The 21,986-nt window shown below is 35.4% G+C and overlaps 1 protein-coding gene across 4 annotated transcripts in view; it reads right to left on the bottom strand.

Annotated features, from left to right (window-relative positions):
• The window catches only part of LOC138329637 (lactadherin-like), a 63,702-nt gene that overhangs the window by 16,755 nt on the left and 24,961 nt on the right, over positions 1 to 21,986 (bottom strand). For 2 of the 4 annotated variants that reach the window (XM_069276753.1, XM_069276750.1), the window contains exons 1-2: positions 6,452 to 6,487; positions 5,845 to 5,911 (exon numbers count right to left, since the gene is read on the bottom strand). In XM_069276753.1, coding sequence (XP_069132854.1) covers positions 5,845 to 5,911; positions 6,452 to 6,472 — 88 coding nt within the window. In that variant the 5' untranslated portion in view covers positions 6,473 to 6,487. Of the gene's footprint in view, positions 1 to 5,844; positions 5,912 to 6,451; positions 6,488 to 16,294; positions 16,325 to 21,986 lie in introns of those variants that run through there. The other 2 variants (XM_069276751.1, XM_069276752.1) reach the window with 2 other exon arrangements.

The following is a 21,986-nucleotide window of genomic DNA, read 5'->3' on the forward strand; positions in this document are numbered from 1 at the left end:
TACCTCATTAGAGAACGTGAGTCGCTCATTTAACGTCCCAGCTATCTATGTAATACATAAAATGTAATAATACCATCCTTTACCAGCACCGCCAGGCTATTACTTTAAAACGAAATTATATGGGGGAACACATTTGTTTAACGTGCCGCATTTGGAAAAGTTTAAACAATGTTAACTAGTTAACGATGGTTCTATGTTTTGTGAGGGTATTTTCATAACAGAATTAATTTCTATAAGTTATAAGTCGTGACATTTAGATAGTGATATGCAAACTGTGTATACTAGATAAATAAACCATTGAAAGTTGGGAGTAAATTATCGTTGTTTTGCTTACGTCGACATTAATATTTCTTTTAGGATACAAATTTTATTTAAAGAATTGATGTGTATTATGTATCATCTAATGTTTGCTTTAGACATGTTAGATACTTTTTATAAACTGTATGAGACTATAGGTGACAACTAGTCCACATGTATCAGTATGTCATGTTATGTAAAGCATGTCATTTTTATTTCAAATATCACTGAGTTTGATATCACTTTGCTAGTTGTCAATTCATTCGGAAATACTTAAAAACTATTTCATTCGGTAATCCTTCAATTTGTACTTAACCCACCAACGACCAAAGTGGAAGCAAATAAGGAGGGTAATCTGTGGTATTAGTTGGGCCGGTGAGCGGTGAAAGTGCTATCTCTGGACCAGAGAATCTCCCAGATAAAGGTCATCATGGTATAGAATTCATTACATGTAAATGTCAAGACGTTTTTAATTTACCGTTTGTGGCGCCCCCTTGGATTTAAGGTCGGCGAATTAGTGTGTGTTGGAAGAAGAGCGGCCTTGTTGACCAAGTAGTTTTCTTCGGTCATGATAAGCTCTTCATATAACACAAATCAAACATTCCAATGCTATCAATTTACTGTCAGCCGTGTACACCGTGAGCAGTGCTCACAACACTACTGGTCCTAACTTACTCCACAACTTTTACTTTGGACCAGTCGACAGTCGTCTGCCTGGTCCAGGGAACTACACCTGATTAGGTGATTTATTAAATACCATATGATAACTGTATCAGTCTGATTGACCTCTATCACTCTCTACTATCACCTGGTTACGTCATGGTCATGTGACATTGGACCTCGTCTTAACATGTTAAAATTTCATTATATCACTTATGAGGAAAGTTACCCTATAGAAAGATAATAATAATAATAATAATTGTCTTTGTCATGCAGCAAACTGGACAGAGAAAAAAACCTAATATTGAACTATTATGATATTGAATATCGAATGTCATATGTTGATCTAACACCGCATAGCCTACAAAATGGGTTTAAGAATAATTTTACTTTTTTAGAAATATAAAATTTAACTTTTAATTTTCAGCCGCCCTTAACTACATTTGATAGCGGTTGTTTTTAAAGATTTCATAAAAATCTTTAAAAAAATCCAACTGAGGTTTATATACATTATAAATCCTTATGCTCATTTCATATTGATTTCTTACACGTTTCTCCTGTATTTTTATCAAGTTAAATTGGTTCTCATATCACATCTACTGTATATTTTATTTTATCACGTCCATTGTAATGGATGCTCAACAAAAACACAACATAAGCTGAAGTCGTTAGTTTAATTCAGTTTGATGAGATGGCTATTCTAGACATGGTAATGTTTATTCATATATTTGGGTGTGTCTGGTTATATATTATTCTATAATATTCTAAAAACTTCCGAAATATTACACTTTAGAAATCGAATTGAATTGTAAATCATCGTACAGATAGCCATTGTGTTTCCCTGTCCATGCATTTAAATATTTCTCTTTAGTATCACGCGAATGGTCCGTACATTGTTATAAAAAGTGTTGTTTTTAAAAGGGACATGCCTTTAGCCATACTTAATTTCCATTTATCGTCTAACTTCTATACGAAAAGTAAATGGCGTTGATCAATATTATACGCGGTATCAGTGAAGGTAACCATATGATCGCCTGTGCGGCCCTTTAACGAAATCCCACCGCTGACACCACTAAACGCCTCACCTGAGCGGGCGCACATGATATACACACAGTAATGGAAGTCCCTATAGCAGTACAAGAAATAAAACTAGTGACAGTTGAGATTGTCGGGAAACCCTGACAACGTTTAGCACAACTCCACCCAAACATCACGTGTTAATTAGGGAAGTGCATGTTTTTGGTAATGTACAGACGTTTTTTTTATTCCCACAGCTGTTTATCAGAAGATTGGTGGTGAAATTTATTGCTTCTAACCTGTTGTTTAAAACTAAATTTGCCAACACATTACACTCTCATAAATTTATGATATGAACGGAGTTATATAAAACAGAGAATTTAAAAAATCAGCAATTCATGGAGTGTTTTAAATTGTTTTATAAAAGCCAGAGCTCACAATGAATGTGTTTTGTAGTTATGTGGGTATCACACTCCATTATAGCTATTACCAACGTGTTTCGGTTGTAGGAAAGATTTTTTTTAAACTGTGTTAAATGTTAAATATGGTTTATATTTCAGTTATTTTTTTACTTTATCTAATTTTGTGCCGGATATATTCCAATTAAGGGCAAAATTGCTTCCAGATTTAATATGTTTATTTTTATTTATAATCAAAAGACTTGATTTAATATTTCACTTTCGTCTTCCTGCTTGTACTCATTACGTCCTAATTCTTAATGTCAAAGAATATCACATTACGGACAAGCATGTTTTCAATCAACAAGCATCTTTGTGTTACGTGTTCTTGAAGTCTGTTCCGACGTAATCAGTGATTAAATTACGAGGTTAGCAACCATTCCAAGCTAAAGCTTTCGAGAATGAAGGACCTTAAAATGCTTTCCAAAAAAAGTAAAATTTGAGTTCTGTCTGTACATTAACTTTTAATTGATAATGTTCAAACCCGATTCCAAACGTCTAATGTATTCGAAAGCCACCTTGTTGAATAGATTATATTATTAACTCGTCTTTGAATGACCCACATGGCGGTGTCTGTAAAAGCTATATCTAATCCATGCAAATCCTTATATGTCGTCTGTACAAGTAGAACTGTTTACACAACAAATGTGAAAATAAATCTCCTAAACTCAATGTCTGGTAGAAGGCAGAGGTAAAACGCCAACAAAAGCAAGATATGCTAACCAACTCTACCGTGGGCAATAATGTCTCATGAAAATATATTTTAGAAACGAAAACATTGACATATTTGATAAACATATTTGAACGTTTTTATATGTACTTTGAATAGCGTTGACCTACTTTGAATGAATTTATGCGCACGATGTTGGAGAATCGAAGAAGTTTGAAGTGAATACATTAGGGTGTATATAGTGAATATTTCACATCATACAAAGGAACAGTTTTATTCAAGGAATTCGACTTGCAGTGAATGCATAGCGTATGTTTTGCACAGTTGATTTTCGTGCAAGAAAGCACAAGAATCAAATTAATGGGATTGGGGTAGTCCATTTAAATATGGGCTCCTTTTGATCAGGTTTCTGTATCTGAGTACACTATCATACATGAGACGCATCCTTATAAAGTATCAGAACCTCGTCTCGACTCAAGGGTTTTATGGCTGTAGCTAGCTTTATTACCAACCATCCCAATTTTGAAAATTGTTTGTTAATTATGACAGGAATAACGAAAGAAAGAGCCGAATCATTCTTTAAAATTTGACTACTCGGGTTTTTTCCTTTGCAGATACAGGGTCAGAATCATAGCTATATGATCACTACTTGAGCTAACGCCAAGCTTTCAAATCGACATTAAAGTTTTCTTTCTACATGCCCTTGGATGTGAATAATAGAAGAAGTGTTGACACATGTTGTGTAATGCTTGTGATGACAGTGACTATAGATACGAAACTATTCCACTAACGACACTAGAATGGTGTTTATCACCTCTAGGGTACATGGTGATACGCTCACAATATACCCCCGATAATACACCCCTCCCTTCCCATTCAATAACACTGCTATCTAAGACAAAGGGTCCCCAGGTCCTCTCGTGTAAACATCCAGGCCTGCAAGTGTTGTTATCGCTTCCGATACGGCGCTATCATTTTATCCTAATTATGCCTACTAAACGTTTCTTGGGCACTCTCCCAGCTCAAAGATTCCGTATCAATTAAATTTGAAGGACATAGAGAAAAAGGACGAGGATTATCGAGTGTAAAGGGTTTCTAAATTCCGGGAATTACTGGGTATAATCATTGTGATATAACAACACAGTATTCCGAAGTATCGTCTGTATGTACTATACAGACCTCTGTATGTACTATACAGACCTGTATCAATTTGACGATTAAGACAATCGAAGGCACTTGATAAGCCACATAACTACAATAAAATGACGCGGACACCTTGTTGTTTACGTGCAACTCTCCACGAATTGTAAATACAATCTACACGGAGTTTATAAATAATATTTGAATTGTATAATGTCATCACCGTCACAGATTTTTTAAAATAATTTTGGTAAATAGAAATAGAGAGATAAATAAATATATAAATGAAATAAATAAATATAATAAAAAATGTTTAAAGTTTACCGTCGAATCAAAGCCAGAAATATCATATAAGTTGATATTATTTTATTACTTACTTTAATAACAATAAACTTTGTCAATTATTTTAAAAAAAAATCATTCATGGATAATACGTCGAGTGTAAAAATGAACATAAAAATATACCGATACGTTTTAAGTTATATTCAAGAAGACATATATTAAATCCATAATTGATATCAATAATACAATAAACAAAATGCTATCTGATTTATTCATGTTTTGATCAATGATATCTAAATTTATGAGCAATGTCACAGAAATAAAATTTATAACTTTCTAGGAATTAATTAGCAGTAAGTAGAGTACAGACCGGTAACATTCACATCTCGAGTGATCTATCACGGATATTCTACATTTTACGTACACCGTGATAAATCGGCTATAACAGGTAAAATTGATCGATTCATTCGAAAGAAGAAAAATGCGTCCCGTTCATTTCCTTTAGAAAACCCCGTTCTACACCTGCTTCTCCTCGGAAGCCATATAAAGAGAAATATTAATAGGACTTCATTATAAAGTCTATTGGAAGGATTATCAATATCGTATTAATAATTGGTAATGGCACAATCGAAAGCGCGACGCCCCCTTAATATAAATCGTATGAATTTAAATTTTACATATTGCGCTGAATCAATAGTCTTTGTGCGAAAGCATTTCTTTATGCAATTAAAATCGGAATGTTACTGTATAGAGCAGAGAGTAAATGTGTTTTTAATGTACGAGGGATGGAAATGGAAAACTACAGTAGACAAAGGCCCGTCTTGGATACAAAGGAAACAGTGGGTCCCAGCAGTGCGATAGTTTACTGCGAGGATTTGCGTGAAACATCTCATAACCTGCTCCTACTTTTTCCCGACATGATCGTCGACATTCCAACTTCATCAAATTACAACTCTATGCTGTAAAACCAACCTGGGCGACTTTCAAACGTATTTAAAGCGGTTTTACACCCGTATGATTCCCTGGTATTATCTCTTTAATTCCAAATGTTGTAAGGTGAGTTCGGACGAGATCAAACGCTGTGAGAACACACAAGGCCCACACGTCCTCATAGGTTATGAGACTTTTCACACACAGAATTGGATATTACATTTTTTGATTTCGATACTAACAAAATGTCAACGTATTAGAATTTTAAAATTTACGACGGTAGAGAATGTGACACTTTTTATTTAATTTCAAATATCACAGAGTAAAATGTTTTATATTGTTATGAGTTCTCTGAAAAAATATATTGGATTTGTTTTTCTGTTTACTTACCATTTGCTAAGACCAGCCCGATTCCCAGGTACACAAGTAGACACGTCCTCCACATGTGGCCCGCCATCTACAATGTAAACACTTCTCCAATAATATCCAATATCGAAATCCCGTAAAAAATCAAACTGGAGACTAAACGTCGTGTTAAACAACACTAAAAAGGTTTACTTTCACCTCGAGTTAAATCCAACGTATCACAAAATAGGCAAATTACTGTGTAAACGGCACCAACCCGGCCCTCACATCTGTAGGCAGCTATTAACATCAAATAACAGTTATATAAGAAATCCACAGGAGTATGTTGTTATTTTTTTTGTTTTACAAATCCTGGAGTGAGAGTATACCACAACAAATCACCAACACAGTGCGCTTATACACAGCACGGCTCCCTGGCTCCCACACACAAATTCTCGAATTTTTTTCTTTTTTTTTCTTTAAATAATAAAAATAAAACACACGGAAAACAAAACCTGGATATATTCGTATTAATCCTCAGAAAAGACTTATTCGTCTTGATGGAATCGATTTCACAAATAAGCACTAGCTCCGGTAGGCGGTAGGATAGCGAGGTAAAATCCCGAACGCGTCTGTTCCTCTCTGAGCTTACTTTAACTTTAGTGTTGATCATGAGAGACCGCCTCGCGCCGTACAGGTAGGGAGTCAGCCATGCGGTGTACTCAAGGTGCTACAGGTAAACGGACACGACAGAATACCTGTATCGTATATATAAAGTACTTATATACAATACCTGTAGCACTGATTTGTAATCAGTATTTTTAACTATTTAAATCATTCTTTTTTTAAGGACATTTCAATAAAAAAAAAGTTCAGTCTGAAAATAATAACAACATATAATTTTCAACAGAATATTTACTTATCACCCTTCGAATCTTTGTCGTATTTTTTGTTTATTTAATTTGTTTGTTTATTTTATTTCTGTTCAGAAGTAAATTTCCCAAATAAAATAACTAGAATAATATTAATAAATACCGATCACGTCTTTATAACAATCAAATACGACATGGACATGTCATTATTTCTTATCCTCATTTATTTTGTTGTTCAAATTGTATATGTTATATTACTAATTTATGTAAATTTAATCAAATCAAAGGATTAATGGATGCGTGGACGATAGGTAATGAGAGATAATGTACTTGTTAAACTGTCATCTAGGACTCCGCATTCCTTATCTAGCATTGCACAACTATGAGCAATGTCCCACATTAATACATAACACCTATTCTCGTTGACTAATGATTATATTTTCCAGCAAAATGACAAACTCGTTTACGTGACAAAATGACATTTTTTCCTTCGTATTAATGCTTTTGGTGGTTTTCTTTTCCCTGTTTACTTTAGATTGTTTTCAATTTTTTATGCGTGTAAGAATTACAGATTGGCGTTGCTGTATGTTTTCTACATAACATGTTTTTGTATTTTACCATTGTCTCACCTCGCCAACTTTACCCGCTCCTCCCAACCATACCTGTCTGAGAAGTTAAAACAGCCAGCGGTGTCCAATCACTATTCTATTTTTGTGGTGTAATGGCGACGACTATAGATGTTTTATATAGTTGTGAGGTTTGGTTTTAATTTTCCGGATTAATTCCACGTTCCATATGGTGGATTTCACGCCTAGACCCGCTCATTACAAGTGATGGTGCTGAACCTTATAACTGGCCTGGTCTGGGATTCCCACAGGGGAGAAGGTAGGTAGGACTTTCACAGGCGCCGCAACCAGGCACAATGAACGATGTGTGATTAATAAACTACCATCCAAATAGGGTACAGGACTGCAGAAAGTGAATCTTAGATAAAGACGGTAATTAATGTCTAAATTGATGCGAGTGTTATTATAAAGATGTTCCACATACCGTAGACTATACATTGATAACGTAATAAGAAAACACTAAATACTTAATCCAAAAACGAATTACGTCAAAGAAACACTTTCCAGCACAAAGAGTGCGAAATAGACCGACGAGGATGCAGCATGCCATTAAAAAGATACAAAAGATTAGTTCCTATATAAAACATGTTTTGAATTATTTTTCTCAGCATAAAAGAATTTGAATTTTCATTAATTGCGATCCGGTGTTGTGACTAAATTGTGTCAACATTAAAATGAATTCATTTCTTTACCCCACGGAGCGCTCATACTGAATGCCTGTCCTTGGAGGTGACACTTCATTGGTTAAGAACGCAGGTCAAAAGTCTCAGAAAACCCGCTCTATCATTGAAGTATCGACTATCATAACAAAAATAGAAAACACTTACAGAAATTCGAAACATTATATTCATATCAAATTTAAATCAATCGATATCGGTTGCGATCTCGCTGGTTTTGGCACCTCAGTGAATGTTTGACGGCGTTAGGTGGTGTAAACTCTGCTACACACGTAATTACGTAAAAAAAAACCTACAGACGCAATGTATGTATAATGATAATTCTATGAATACAATGCGCATAAGGTCAATACGTTTTCTTTCAGTTCATACATACGAAATACCTGTGGTTTAATGTATAAATATGTTTAACACTGAAGACAAGAGCTGGCCAGGTAAACTCTATAACACCTGGCTGATGTATTCCCTAACATACACCGACACTACGGCTTGGGAGGGTGGAGTTGGCGGGTTCACAACCACGCCCATATCGTAGGATGCTCCGATCGTCCCTTGGCTTATGTTTCGGGAGCAAAGGGGGTTGAAACTTAATCGGAACATTGAACAATGACCAGAAGTACTGGTTATAGAGGCTTTTGGACACAGGTGATGTGTGCACGATCTGGGTAATTCTCAAACCTAATGTTTAATATGTTTACCACACAAAGAGCGGGAACGGCTGCATTCCCGTGTTCGGTGTACCGTGTCACCTCGACACGGCGCAACACCGGCACAATCCGACAACATCCATGATTACACTCGTTATTAGTGCAAAACGCAGATTTATTCAAGATTGTCTGTCAGCATCCTTAGGTAAAGTTTTCTCATTATAACACAAACACACAGCACATGCTACCTTGACTGACGAAATAAAATTTAGAAAATAAAATAAAGTCGTTGAAAAAAAATCCCTTTTTAACACGTGGTGCATTGAGAAACATTTATTGATAAATCCTATAAGACCAATGTCAAACAACATTCTTAAATAAAGTTAACATTTTAAGAATTATATCGAAAAAAAAATCATCGTCTACAATATGTATTTTTGTCATTATAAAAGGTCATTCTCAAATCGATATGATACAGTATCATAAGAATTGTATCCAGAAAGAAATTAATTATCGACAAGAAAATCCACTTGTGCATTGTAAAATGTCATTCTCAAATAAAGGATCAAAATTCAAAATATACTCTGGGCAATGCATCATCGTGAGGAATATTTACTTCCTGGCAAGCATTAAATAGTCTATCATCTAAAACATGTTCAATATCTTATACAATATCATTTAGTTTGTAAAAATGTAACATACGCCAAAATAAAACTGAAGTCAATCGAAAATTGAGTGTTCACGAAAATGTTACGTGAATTAATTAAGAATTTTGTCGACTTTTAAGTACTCTAACAAAGCGCCTATGCCAATGCAGTTTTCACAGTCAACTCAAAGCTCTCTTTCACTTTTAACGTTAAAACAACATGAGTTTGTCGAAAACAACATTTAAAATATCATAACCTAACCTACAATATGTAAACATGTCTATAGACTATTAAAATAATCTGTTAAAATTTACACATTAATAAATTATTTATAAACTATAAAAATAAAACGTGTCCTTTAAAACGAATATCCTCGACCGATGAGTTTTTGCTTCATTTTGTCTGAAGATATAAAACACATTCCACGGCGTAGATTTAGGACACGATTCAACACAATAAGGCTTATTTGCATACATGGCGAAGGGAGACGATAAAATTATAAAAGTTTTAAAGAACAGCATTAACTATGAATACTGATGTACGAGCGATGTACAAGGTATCCGTTTGTTCCGAGCCTCTCCACAAACGACTCTTGGACAACTAAAAATTCAATGTTATTTTTATATTTTTGACTTTGTTTGTGTACTTCTAAGTTTTGATTACGATATGATTCCCTTGTTGATTTATTGAAACATATTTTGTTTTTAAACGAATTACGAAAATTCACACACAAATACAAATACAAAATTTAACCGCGAAAAAAATGTTGATTCATTGAGAGATAAGATGAAGGGAGAAAATATAATAAAAACAAATATCGAATTATTCTGAAACCTTGTGATAATATCGACATTAGATATGAAAAAGTATTACGGTTTATATTAGTCACGATTTTATTATGAAATCTTACCGAGAACGTCTTAGTTCTGATATTTAAAGATAAATAATTCAATTTGGCTTGTAAAGAGCTTTTTATTGGCTTAAAATTTACTTTAACAGCCCATAAAGAAAAATTGGCGTCGTCATTTGTAACGTCACTTCTGAGATGACGGCGTAATGATTTAACAGACAAAAGAGTGCCAAAATGAATTTTGAATATTGAAGAAATTATCTTTAGTAAATTGAATTATAAGGATGAATTTGAATAGATTTTTTATGTTATATGTCCATAACATAAAAAATCTATTCAAGTCAACCGTCAAAATATATTTTACTGACAAAATCTTACCGCAAGGATAGGCTATAATCATGGGTATAAAGTATTTACATTGCTGTTTGAACCTTCTCGGACGTAAAGAAAGCGACTGGAAATGAAACATTCCAATAATCGACAAACTGTCTTAAATAAAGATAAGAAATTGTTAGAAAACATCCAAAAATAGAATTTACATACATGTAGGTATCACTATGATTAAAGTATCGGCCTAGTTGTCGATTGGCTGCGCTGGTTATCGGCACAGCGGAAGGATACATTGTAAGGTATTCGGATATCATAAGACACCAGTGAATATAAATGGGCTTCCGAGGATATTTCACGGGGTATGAATTTTAAAATTCACACCCGAGAGAATCATCATCAGATCTTCATCTTTTGTTACATACACGAAACAGTATAGGTACTAATACGTAGCTAAGCGTATCGCTGTAAGATAAAGTTACCCGTCCTCATAAACCTGAGACCGTCGGGGTGTAGCGTCACCAACAGGCCAATCTGGGTGTCTAAATTATTCCTATTTAGTCGTTTTATTTTGCAATGCCTTAAAACGGAGACAATAGATTAGGACAAAAATAAACGACTTCCTGTATTTAAGGATCGTCATTGAACCATCTTTTCTTTTTATAGCTGTATATCTAAGCGACCCGTTTCTCCCTATTTGACATTTTCCATTCTCTCTTGATTAAGCTCTATCTGTCATCTGCATTCGTTGCATTTAATGAGGATGTTCTGGTGTAATTATCGACCTTAGCTGACGGGGATGTAGCAAGGCGCCATACCTGTATTCACTAGAGTGTATTAGGAGATCTAAAAAAGGCTCCCGCCTGCACTCTCGCCATTCATCAAAACTGTTCCGGCCTCTCAGTAATTCCTCGAGCGTACCAACGGGTTATGTCATTGGATAGATAGAACATTCCCGTCTCGATTGCCACAATGAATGTATTCTGGGACATATAGTTATTCCCTACATACCTCCCTAAGTGTTTTTGTAATAAATGCCTTCAAAGATAATTAAATGCATTTCATTTGAAAGTTTGTGGAGCATCACTAGAACTTACACTGCTCATTGAAATAATTTAGATTTTTATTAGAATCACGAGAACTGATCGTGAACCTTGCAAGCTAAGCATGCCACGAATCAACTATTTACCTAACGTAAGACGAATAAATTTTGCACCTTATGTAAAGATTCTTTGTTCATTGCTTTAAAATAATTATGGCAAAAATATATAATACATTTTTTCAAAATGGTGGACAGGCCGAATGAATTCCTTTATTTGAAAATGCATAAGTGAGAGAAAAACGTTATTAATTGATTTGCTCACACTTGATACTTGATTGTTTCCGCCCTTATTCACAGTAGTATTATGTCCATATCATACTATCAGTTCGGGAAGGATAACACAGCTGTCTCGTGGTGTACTTATGTTGTATGACAATGCTTACATTATTGGTGACTTTGCAGAAAATAAGGCATCCGATATAACAATGCCCTACTTATCTCTTAATTTTATGCCAGAAATAAACTTTAACATTCATTTAAGATATTTCTACACCAATTACATATTAACATATTCTAACATTTTAAAGAAATATAAACAAATCAATCAGTGTACAAAGAGAGTAAAGGAAAATCAAATTGTCAATAAGCAAATCTACAATCTCCGACAACCAAAACCACTGAGCGATGTTCAATAAAAAAATAATTTGACCTCAGGCTCCTGAACCGGTACATGGAAAACATACCCAAGTGTTCAGGAAGAGTTAGCGTTTTGAGTTTATCGACACCACCTAAATCCGTCAGTATAACAAGTATTTAACTAAGACTCTGAAACGGAACACCGGTGACGGTTCACCAACGATTTTTATCGCACAGTTGTGGAGAATAGGATCTTATCAAGGTTGGGTCAACATTAACTTGCCAGAGAGTGTTGCAAAGGAATATTTCAAACGACAGAAGTTTTTTCAACTTCCAAGTATTATCTGTTTTTCGCAATCTGGTTAGGACATTTTATACATTTTCCAGAATATACAAGCCAGCACTTGACTGTCGGAGAAATGTCTTAGTGCTTTGAGCTTTACACTCCCACAAGCAATCTATACAAGAGTCCCCGCAGACCTCAATGAGGCCACGAAATGCGGGCTTTATCCACATGTCTGTCTAATTCAACATGTGTTTTGTACCCCCATACACACATGTCATAATTTAATGGCCCTTGTCCTCCACCGCTAGTTGTAATCGAAGACAGAATGGTGCATTAACGATATACCTGTTTTTACCGTTTGTCCCTCCCATCCTCACACTAGTGGTGCACAATGTGAGTACCACGATAGGAGGGCAGGAGGAGGAGGAATGCCTTGTAACACTAACTTCTAAATCAGTGGAATGTGCATTACATATACTGAACCCTAGACAGAGCCGTGGTATAACGACAGACACAAAAACACACGACTCAAGAGACCTGAAATGGGTCAAAAGCTATCACATGTGCCATTTTGTCTAAATGGTAACATAAATTCTGAGTCTGTAGATCTCATGTCGTGTTCGATTCGCGTTCTGCGAAAACAGTAGCAGGGACTGAGGAGGCTGGGAGACGAAGTGCTCGTTGTTATGTGATCATCTTCAGGTTGCAATTTCTTTAGAGCAAAGCACTGACATGTTTTGTATGTACCTAGCATCGTTTGTGGACGTTAGGTGGGCAATAATTGGTAACGACTTATAGGTATTCTGTCGGGGTAATGAAAGAGACAAGAGGCCTTCTACCACAGCAATTAGCATGGTGGGAACCTTTTGACGCGCACTTCAAAGACATGGGGTCTCGGCACCGAACAATACACCTCAAAGTGCTACATACCCAGTGTAGCAAGGTGAAAAGGGCAACCATGCACTCTATATCGGTATAGCATGTAAAACAATTGAACGAGGAAGCCAAGTTATGATTTGTAGTAATTAGCAAGGAGAGTTGAGTAGATTGTTGTTTTTTCTAAGCTCAGTGCAAACATTCATGAGCAAAAACCAGCAATAATTACCGAATAATTGATACCAGCTATTTGATCAAGGCAAATGCTTTAAAACAACTTCTTTTTACCACAATTTCATGTTATTACTAATATATTTATTGCGTAATTATGATTTGTCAATTATCACATATCATCTGCGTTGGCGGTAACTATTTATGTTTCTGGAATTCACAGCTTCCTACTGAAGTCCCTGGGTATGAGGTCAGATTCCAGCCACAGAAGATTATAATCACACCTCTGACAGATGTAATGGAGGTCCTTGTCGTTTGATTTATAGCATCGAATGTAAAGTACACATCATTAATGGAACACATATACCTGGATAGCGATGAGGTAGCATGCACAATGTATTTAAATATCATTACCTATCTTATTTGAGAGGTTTCCTACTTTGTACGTTCTAACAAGCAAATACTTTCTTTCATCGTCGGAAACACACGGTTGACTACGCTACACTTATCAAGTGTGGGTCTCCGGCGATGACTTTCTTTCTAAAGAGATAGTTTTTAAACGATGTATGTATTACGTGGCTGTGTTTTATCTTTGGAATTCGAAATTTGATTAATAAGATAGATGTACTTCAGCGATAGTAGATAGTTTTAGCTTGTATATACATTTCAGCAATATCTATGTCTCTGAATGAACGTTCAGATCTGCAGATTGTATCTCACTTACGCTGAAGCTCATTTTAATTAATATAAAAATGTAGTATCCCAGAATCTTTGTGATACAGTCATACATATAAAGGGTAGGTCATAGACATACAAGGGAGGGTTGGTAAAGTCCTAGGAAACGCCTGCCACTGTGAATAGGTAGACGGGTATATAAGTATACCCAGATCAGTATCAGTTATACATTTGATAAATTATGTCATAATATTCTAATGTGTTCCTGGCCATATAACATCAAACGTGTAAATAACTAAACGATGAATGCGTAACTCGGATTTAGGTGATAAGAGAAAGTTAGGACACTGAAGATTAGACATTCATAGCCTTTATCATTTGAAAAATCAAATGAAATTTAAACGACAGCCATGCTTTTTCCCCATAAGAATACAAAGCAAATGCCTTCACAAATGAAAATATTCAGTTGCTAAATATAGTCACCTATATGGCATTGTGTTTATAGTTGCATCAATGGAACATTTAAATAGGAAGAAGGTGAAGCAATGGTTTTAGATGATATGCTGTCTGCAGGTGTGTTTTTGGAGAAAGTTCTCGTCAAATGAAATCATACACAAATAATTCGACTTTACTTTAACGAGTATAATATTGGTTTTAAAATGTATCAACTCATCACATTAAAAATACCTCGTCTGTTTGTAATGTCGCTTCTGATTGGCTGAGGCAAAGGCGCAACAATATAAAAAAAGTTCTCCGAGAAATTTGGAATATCATTTGATTAGATAGAAATACAAATTACATGTACTTGATTACATATATTCAACTGTCACAGAAAATAGAGTGGATTCTAAATAATTTTTCCATTTTTTTTTTTTCATTTTTATATGGTATCTCAATAACATAATATTCATTCCATTTAATCCTTAATTGTATTATGGCATCAGACAAAAATGGGTTTGAGAGTTTAATGATTTACTCTCATTTTTATAGATTAGTGAGGGCGATGTTTACTTAGCCTGCCTCCCACGACTTGTACTTCACTAAACATTACCGAAGTAATGCCTTAGTCCTAATGATCCGGTCTGAAAGTGTGTTCTGAATCCGGTTGCGGTTAATCATCGCAAAATATGGTATCAAATATAAATAAAATCTGGATTGGATTTACTTTAAAATTCAATCTACCGCCAGTAAATCAGAAACAAAACAAACCAGCTCGTCGATAATGACGACAATGTAAAATCGATAAGCATCAGGGAGATGTTCGAGTGAATTTCACTTCCACAACTATAAAAATAAGGGGGGGGGGGTAGCTTTGTTTACGTCTGGCCCCGCCCCCTGGGTTACATTATTATAAAACTTATTAATTGTGACGTTTTTCCTGTTCGATATTAAAGAAAGATTACGTGATAACAAAGGACCTGACACCATAGGAACAACATACTTATGGCACTTAAACACATATTGTGTAAGGTTGTGTCGGTCGTCCCTCCCACAAGTTACACACACAAACAGCTAAAATTAGGTAAGCACTTGAAAACGATTAGCTGTTAGCGCTATTGTTGATAGGATAACAACGTAACACACATATTAAATACATCAGAGTCCTCTTAACTACCACCATGTATACTGTTTTATATCCAAGTACGGGGTCATATCTTAACCATCATCAGATGTATTGTCGAAGACAATGAATGTTCTCAAAAAACATGTTCACAAAAAACAGGCTACGAATGAAATACCAACACAAAACCAGAAGTTGGTTCAAATATACAGATTTCCATACATCCTTTAAAACAATACGCATGTGGCCCAATAGCAAAATGTGATTCAAAACCTAACTTATTTTAATATTATGATATCGGACATACCACTTCTACAAAGTTTACATAGATTTACCATAACTTATTTGCATTTATTGTGATTTGCCGCTGTATGGATGGAAGTCATCACTTGGAAATTATTGGGAATGTAGGGATGTGACTATAGAGCAACATCTAATTGAGTATCCTTACTCAACATATTTCTTCTTAGGTAACTCTTTGGTGATGACTGAAGATAAACGATGTTTTAAAACAGGTTAATCATAGTCAATTCAAAGGTTGGTCAAATTAATCAAAATAGTGTTTGTTTGATATCGATAAGATATTGCATTAGAACACTTACGTATGCTATCACCATCTTCTGTGTTAAGTCTGATTTTTTTCACTGTCTCTAAGGAATAGAGGACATAACTTTGACCTTTTGGTATCCTTAACTAATGAGAACATCCAATGCTGCACACCATACACGTGGCCGGTTGAAGTTTGTCAGGTTCGATGAGCTGTATAGCCCGATCTCCTTTATAGATAGCAGTGATGCGCTATTCCTGTCTGTTTCGGGGTGTTAGTTTGGCCGTATTTGTAATTGTAGGCGTATTATCGTCCACGCATGACACATCGAACCACAGAACATCACCAAAACATTGACTGATTGTAAACAGGCATTGATCTTACAATATTAAAGCAATAATTGTAGGTAGTGATCTCAGTGCGACAGTGTAACGTAACCATGCTGCCGGGGACAGGCGTGGTGTCACAAACTTACCAAATTAACAACCAATTACTACAAAGGCTATAAATAGAATCATGACGACGAAAAACTTTGAAATATGTGAATACGATTTAATAAATATTGAAATGTCATTGCCGGGTGACTCATTGAGACTGTCACGTGACGTCACATTGACCATGGTACGCGAGATTGCATGCACGTGCTACTGTTCTAAGGTCTGGTATGCAATTTTGAAGAGTTTTGAATAAAACTTGAAGCATTCGACAAGGTCACTAAACTTTGGCTTTCCTATTTTCTCACAATTACGGAAAGTTTAGATAATAATATCATTTTATCAAGATGGTATGCCTATTAATGCGATGTTTGAACAACAAAGAGGAAAAACAAAACAGCTACTTCATATCAAAATAAAAACATAACTGGGGTGCGTTCCAGAGTTCCTGGGAAGCAATCTAAATAAGTATATAGAGACGGGCTTGTGGTTTATCCTTAAGGTCTTTTGGTGATTCTGTATCGCCATTAGATAGAGGCCTACTCTAACAACCATAATGAGTGTTCTGTCTGAAGGTGTAATAAAGTCCTGTGTGTGTTGACGTTTTGTTTCATATCTTATTCACCTCAAAGTGTGGAAACCGTTACTTAATCTCGGCTTGGATGTAAGCAAGCTTTGGAACAAAAGTGAAACCCGGTGTAGGTGGTGTAAAACGCTAATGAAGAAAGGTGTTCTCAAACGAGCAGAACATTATCAAAACCCTTCGTGAATAAACAGCAACATAAATTTATAAATATATATTAATAGCGGTTCTGAACTTATTCACCCTGAAATTCTGCTAATGTTCAAAAACATGTGTATTCTAATAACTCCATTGAAATTTCGATTTAAATGTATGGTTATGTATGCCTTTGATATGCCCCTGTTTTGTGCGATACAAATAAACACGATGAGGAATTCACATTACATGAAAGGGTTTTTCTGGCTTCCCTGACAATACTACTGGTTTATTTTAATACCCATGTCGTCCTATTTAGCGTGAGAATGTTCAATACAGTAGAAGATCCCACCAAAACTAATTGATTCCTACCTTGTGCTCATACTGTCTGATCATTTCACCCTATATTTATATTTTCGCTAGAGTACCTGCTCATTTTACGCTAATAAAACCTACAACAGCTTAACTTTTTTTCTATAAGAATTTTCCCATTATCGAAGTATGTATTTCAATTATTTTATCCTATACATTATTTTTCCTCACAATGTTTTGTACAAAAAAAAGTTTTATTTTAACCATATTTGCGGCAATTTAGTGGAAATTACGAAAATCTTAATGAGTATAAGATAATTTGCATCCTAACAAGACTGAGGAGATAGTACGAGATCAAGTGTTTCTTCTGTATGATCAGAAAAGGTCATGCCAGAACGATTGCCGACTCGAGCCCGACCAACAACGTTACTAGGGCACGCCTAGAGCTCCCCCACAATATACATGGACATATTCAATCCGCATTTTTAAAATACCTTGAAAAATTGAAGAGCAAATAATTGACAATATGTCAATATACAGTGCTTCGGTCTACAATTGCGTACATGATATGGCGGACAATGTATAGAAATTTCGGTACCTTGTCAACCAATATGGTATATAATCATAAATTAATTAGTAACGTAAGACTTTATCATAATGTGGAGCGGTTTTTTTAGTTTACAAATTAGTATCCCACAAAATAAATTGTGTGTTGACATTTTGTCGTGGCGGTCTATATTTAGGTCCTCGTGACGTAAGTGGCCCTAATGTAAACATTCACAGGGTGGATATCGGGGATAATTCTAGCCCTGGAATTTTAATATTTTGTCTTTTAAAAAATCTTTGAAATGTCAATACTATTCTTGTCATGTTTTTCAAATGCTTTATACGTGTTGGTGGGACAACCATCCCATGTTTGGCCAATGTGAGTTAAGATTGAGGACGGAATATTTTAAGGCGGCGACTTATAAACAGATACTGTTGAACAAACAATATAATCGGCCGGAATCTTGACCAGCACCCCTAAGCGTGTATCATTGCTATTTGATGACACAGTCTTTATCTGGACACTGGTCAGTTTGTAGTGACCACAAGACAAGGTGTCATCCTTCACGCGATACAGGAAAAACAGGGTCAGATCTTCAAGTTTAAGACAAACACTCGCGGAAAGTCCAAACAGAAATAGTTGAGTAGAGGGACATCTCGACAAACTGTTTAGATTGATAACAACCCACAGTAAGTTGTACGTTATATTTACATTACCGCTTACTTACCATATCCAATAAAAATCACGATTTTAATAATCACGTCTATCAGATTGCAAAAGGAAAGCGTCTCAGAAACGTTTATATGAAGGCGCACTCTATGAGACGAAGTTAACACTGTTTGGTACTTGACCTCGTCCTCAGGTCATGACCCCAGACTAACATAGAAATGGATCAACTGCAGCACGGCGTGCACATACCTCGCCCGCCCCGACATCACCGGGCGACAAACATGTGATGCAGGCAATACTACAGTCTGAATTTCTCTCATGTAGAAGATCAAAGGAAGATAGGAGCCCGCCCCAGAGTAATTATTTACAAAGTAAAAAGCTCGTTAAAACATCTCTATACACAAGGGCGTTGATTTTTATCCGTGTATTCATTTATTTTAAGATGTTCTCTCTTTCGGTTTTACATGTATATTTCTTTATTAATATCCCCCGCATTGTTAGAGAGTGAGATAGTATTATTGGACACCAAGCACAAATTTAGATACAAAAAGATACTTAGTATTAGCGCCTTAGAGAACAAAGGGGAAAACAAAGCTATACAACTTGTAATATTCAAATAGAATACAACATGTTTACCCAAAGAGCACTAAAATAATACAACCAGGGGTTCCAAGAGAATTAACGTTCTTTGTTTTGATCAAGGATTTATAAGTGATATCGTCATCTACGTCCTTTGTTTTATCAACGAATCGTCATATATGTCTGTGTAATGTAAGTATAACTGTAAAAGAAGACCAGTCTTTATACCATCAAAAGGAAGTAATATATTTTCAACTAATTTATTTATCGAACATTAAACTTGCATAAAGTCTTCATAGACCTGACCGCTGATAGGCGGCGGCAAACGAAATCGTTCTGTTTATCCACCCAAACCTATACTGCCCATAAGCCTCGCCTTGGTATCGTACTTTGTACTTGATTGTTTTTTATTTTAAACGTATTTTTATTGTCGTAAATTATTGACAACAGGGATTGGACACAAGTTTTGCCAACTTAGTAACGTCCTCTCCCGAATACATAATATGAATATATACATAATGGACAGCAATGAAGACAATACATATATATAATATAATCAAAATTTTCTATCTTAAGAATGAAGGAGAAAAGGGAAAGATGGGGAGTATAGGAGAGAAGAATAGTTATTTATTAACTTATAATTATTTGTAAACGTGATAATTGTGTAAGTTATCTGACTTGATTGGTACACTAATTGACCAGATGTAAATAACCCAGCTACACTAAATCTGAACTGCGTAACGCTTAATTAATATCAATTAATAAATGTTAAACGTTAGGATTAATGTGTCTTGTAATTAATGTGTACGTCGCTAAGGAGTCGTGATATTGTTTAATTTGACTAGTCACGTGAAAACTGTTGCATAACTCATTAATCGTCCTCCTATACCTGCCGTCATGAATTGAGTGTATCTGCTGACAGACGAAAACATGTTTACTATACCCTCGCCAAAATACTCTACCTCGAAACAAGACAAATATAAATGATTTGTAGAAGAGATATATTTGCAATAGAATGAATAAAAAAATTAAAGCCAATTGCAACTTAAGGGTTCATCCGTGTAAAAATCCTAGTTAAGGCCGCTTATGTAGTTTTAATAAATTATCACCATGACCGAAAACAAATTGACAAAAATGGTGCTTTAAACGACCTTAATGGAGCAAGAATTAATAAATACTTTTATACCACAGACATAATCGGGAGAGGTATGGGTGTTTCGGGTATCTGACAATGTTCACTGTAATCAGGAGGTCTAGCCTGACGTAAAAGCTGTTATTCGAGAAACTAACAACGCTTCATGAAAAGGAAAGAGAAACATAAAATATCCATGTTTTTACACATTCAAACAAATTAAGTAAGACTAAATTCCACATTTTCAGAGAACACACAACCACAAATTTCAATCCATTTTACAAGTATTTAACATGAATAGGCCATAATCCTACTCTACCTTCAATTGAACGTTTAGCTGGTCCCATAAACTTGATTTTAATACATTTATGCCATAAAACGACTGGGCTTCAATATCGCGCCCTTTGAAAGCATCCAAGCCCTAAGGGCTCTTTGACTATATACCCTAATGCTTCCATACAGAACGCTTGCATTTATTGTCGGAAGCAGATAATTAGAGACGGTGAAATTGCCATGCCGTCAATTACCTCCCTTTGTCAGGCCTCGTGAACCTGAAGGCGAATACCTGGCCACATACAGGTAAGTTTGTGTGTTGTCAGAGAGTGGGGGTGGAATATCTACCTGGCATGTAAATAGTGGAGCCAGGTTTTTACCTGTACATACGGTGTTTTATAAATGATTACTAAACGGCAATTTGCCCAATATCGGACGATTTTGGAACGATGACGTACTAAAAATAATCTAGATAATTACATTATATTGCCGCTGCGTGCATTATCGTCATCAGTTAGCGAAACCGTGATAAAAAGGTTAGGATTAGATAGGGAGCGATATATTGGCATTTAAAGTACAATATGTGCAAGGTAAAGTCGCCCATCGTGGAAATATATAGTCTGTCAGAACTTAGTCTTGCTGTCTTTTACACTACACCTACCGGCTAGAATCTAATATGTCTGCTGGTCCAATCTCACCAATGATTGTTCAAACAAGAAATCAGATACATGTAGGTGAATTTTGACTTAAACAACTGATTGGGAAAGGTCGAAATGAACCAGAAACAAAGTAATGAAAATTACCATGAAATGATGATTTAAATAAGAATGTTTTTGAATCTTGGCGTCATTGATCACACGTGGAATTCCCTGGCTCTAATTCCATTACATCCGTAAGGAAAGTTTCTCGTGTTCTTAGGTACATGTACAAATTATAAACAGTAACTTCAATCATATAGGACAGGACAGCGACATGGAATCCGTCGTCGTTATATAGCACCAAGAGAATGGTCTGCCACTCAGTGGCAACACAGACCCTATGAACAAAGGCATATCAAACAAAGATTACGGACTCTTCCCCGTA

The sequence above is a fragment of the Argopecten irradians genome, chromosome 8, assembly GCF_041381155.1.
Source record: "Argopecten irradians isolate NY chromosome 8, Ai_NY, whole genome shotgun sequence".
NCBI classification, from domain to species: Eukaryota; Metazoa; Mollusca; class Bivalvia; order Pectinida; family Pectinidae; genus Argopecten; species Argopecten irradians.